The sequence below is a fragment of the Mya arenaria genome, chromosome 10 (assembly GCF_026914265.1).
Source record: "Mya arenaria isolate MELC-2E11 chromosome 10, ASM2691426v1".
Classification (NCBI taxonomy): Eukaryota; Metazoa; Mollusca; class Bivalvia; order Myida; family Myidae; genus Mya; species Mya arenaria.
Genome location: NC_069131.1, coordinates 14,194,767 through 14,197,337, shown reverse-complemented (window position 1 = coordinate 14,197,337; position 2,571 = coordinate 14,194,767). Strand labels below are relative to the sequence as shown.

Below are 2,571 nucleotides of genomic sequence, written 5' to 3'. Positions count from 1 at the left end.
AAGGTTTAAAGGTTCACATGACCACCAAGGTGTGCACGGTTTTTAACTGTTTTAATTTTTATATGGTTTAAGTGGCTAACAATGTAAATATTATTAACGAGGTCTGCATGATTAAAAGGTTTACAGGTTTACACGGTCAACAAGGTTTACATGGTCAACAAGGTTTACCCGGTCAACAAGGTTAACATGCTCAGCAAGGTTTGCACTGTCAACAAGGTTTACACGGTCAACAAGGTTTACACTATCAACAAGGTTTACATGGTCAACAATGTTTACACGGTCAACAAGGTTAACATGCTCAGCAAGGTTTACACTGTCAACAAGGTTTACACGGTCAACAAGGTTTACACGGTCAACAAGGTTTTCCCGGCCAACAAGGTTAACATGCTCAGCAAGGTTTACCCGGTCAACAAGGTTTACACGGGCAACAAGGTGTACATGGTCAACAAGGTTTAGACGGTCAACAAGGATTACACGGTCAACAAGGTTTACACGGTCAACAAGGTATACACGGGTAACAAGGTTTACACGGTCAACAAGGTTTACCCGGTCAACAAGGTTTACACGGTCAACAAGGTTTACATGCTCAGCAAGGTTTACACTGGCAAAAAGGTTTACACGGTCAACATGGTTTACATGGTCAACAAGGTTTACCCGGTCAACAAGGTTAACATGCTCAGCAAGGTTTACACTGTCAACAAGGTTTACACGGTCAACAAGGTTTATATGGTCAACAAGGTTTACCCGGTCAACAAGGTTTACCGAGTCAAAAAGGTTTACACGGACAACAAGGTAAACATGGTCAACAAGGTTTACACGGTCAACAAGGTTTACACGGTCAACAAGGTTTACACGGTCAACAAGGTATACACGGCCAACAAGGTTTACACTATCAACAAGGTTTTCACGGTCAACAAGGTTTACACGGTCAACAAGGTTTACCCGGTCAACAAGGTTTACACGGACAACAAGGTGTACATGGTCAATAAAGTTTACACGGTCAACAAGGTTTACACGGTCAACAAGGTTTACACGGACAACAAGGTGTACATGGTCAATAAAGTTTACACGGTCAACAAGGTTAACACGGTCAACAAGGTATACACGGCCAACAAGGTTTACACTGTCAACAAGGTTTACACGGTCAACAAGGTTTACACGGTCAACAAGGTTTACCCGGTCAACAAGGTTTACACGGACAACAAGGTGTACATGGTCAATAAAGTTTACACGGTCAACAAGGTTTACCCGGTCAACAAGGTTTACACGGACAACAAGGTGTACATGGTCAATAAAGTTTACACGGTCAACAAGGTTTACCCGGTCAACAAGGTATACACGGCCAACAAGGTTTACACGGTCAACAAGGTTTGCACTGTTAACAAGGTTTACACTGTCAACAAAGTTTACACGGTCAACAAAGTTTACACGGTCCACAAGTTTTACACGATCAACAAGGTTTAAATGGTCATCAAGGTTTAAATGGTCAATAAGGTTTAAATGGTCAACACGGTTTACATAATCAACAAGGTTTAAATGGTCAACAAGGTTTAAATGGTCAACAAGGTTTACATGGTCAACAAGGTTTACATGGTCAACACGGTTTACATGGTCAACAAGGTTTAAATGGTCAACAAGGTTTAAATGGTTAACAAGGTTTAAATGGTCAACAAGGTTTACATGGTCAACAAGGTTTAAATGGTCAACACGGTTTACATAATCAACAAGGTTTAAATGGTCAACAAGGTTTAAATGGTCAACAAGGTTTAAATGGTCAACAAGGTTTACATGGTCAACAAGGTTTACATGGTCAACACGGTTTACATGGTCAACAAGGTTTAAATGGTCAACAAGGTATAAATGGTCAACAAGGTTTAAATGGCCAACAAGGTTTAAATGGTCAACAAGGTTTACACGGTCAACACGGTTTACATGGTCAACAATGTTTACACACTTGAGAAGGACTACGTGGTCAACAAGGTTTACTCGATCAACAAGTTTGACGTGATTTACAAGGTTAGAAAGCTTTACAGGTGTACATGGTTAACACCGCGTACACATTTGAAATGTGAATACGGATTACAAGGCTTTCAGGTTTACAAAGTTAACCATGTGTATATGTTTTACAAGATTTACACGGTTAAAATGACGTTTCCATTCCAATAAACCTGACCTTTTTTCTGTTCGAATAATAAATATATATGTAAAAAATATAAATGGAAGCATACTTCTACATAAACAATAAGATAAATGTGTAGCTAATTGAGTGTTTAGAAATTGGTCATTTAACAAAGGTTTGGATACGACAGGACTCACAGTCAATGACCAAGATTATTTAAATACACTCACTCTGACACCACATGTATATATTATCTGTACCTACTAGAAAGAGCCTTGTTGTCTACTCTTGTTTTCGAGTACGTCTTACAAGAACTTGTTTTTCATCACAGTGGAGTTTTTTGTCGACGTGTAAAAGATGTTGAACATTAAATTAAAGTAGTTGCGAGATAACTCCCACAGCTTAATACGAATGTTATGACTAACAACCCATATCCATTTTTTTCTATAATT

General features: G+C 38.9%; 1 protein-coding gene across 1 annotated transcript; it reads left to right on the top strand.

Moving 5' to 3' along the window:
• Window positions 1-627: 627 nt before the first annotated feature.
• LOC128204349 (uncharacterized) lies at window positions 628-1,464 on the top strand. Its single transcript, XM_052905765.1, has one exon. The coding sequence runs from the start codon at window positions 628-630 to the stop codon at window positions 1,462-1,464; it is 837 nt and encodes a 278-aa protein (XP_052761725.1).
• The last annotated feature ends 1,107 nt before the right edge of the window (window positions 1,465-2,571 follow it).

Coding starts and splice junctions, on each gene's coding strand:
- LOC128204349 (XM_052905765.1), top strand. CDS start 628: ATGGTTTACATGGTCAACAAGGTTTACCCGGTCAACAAGGTTAACATG.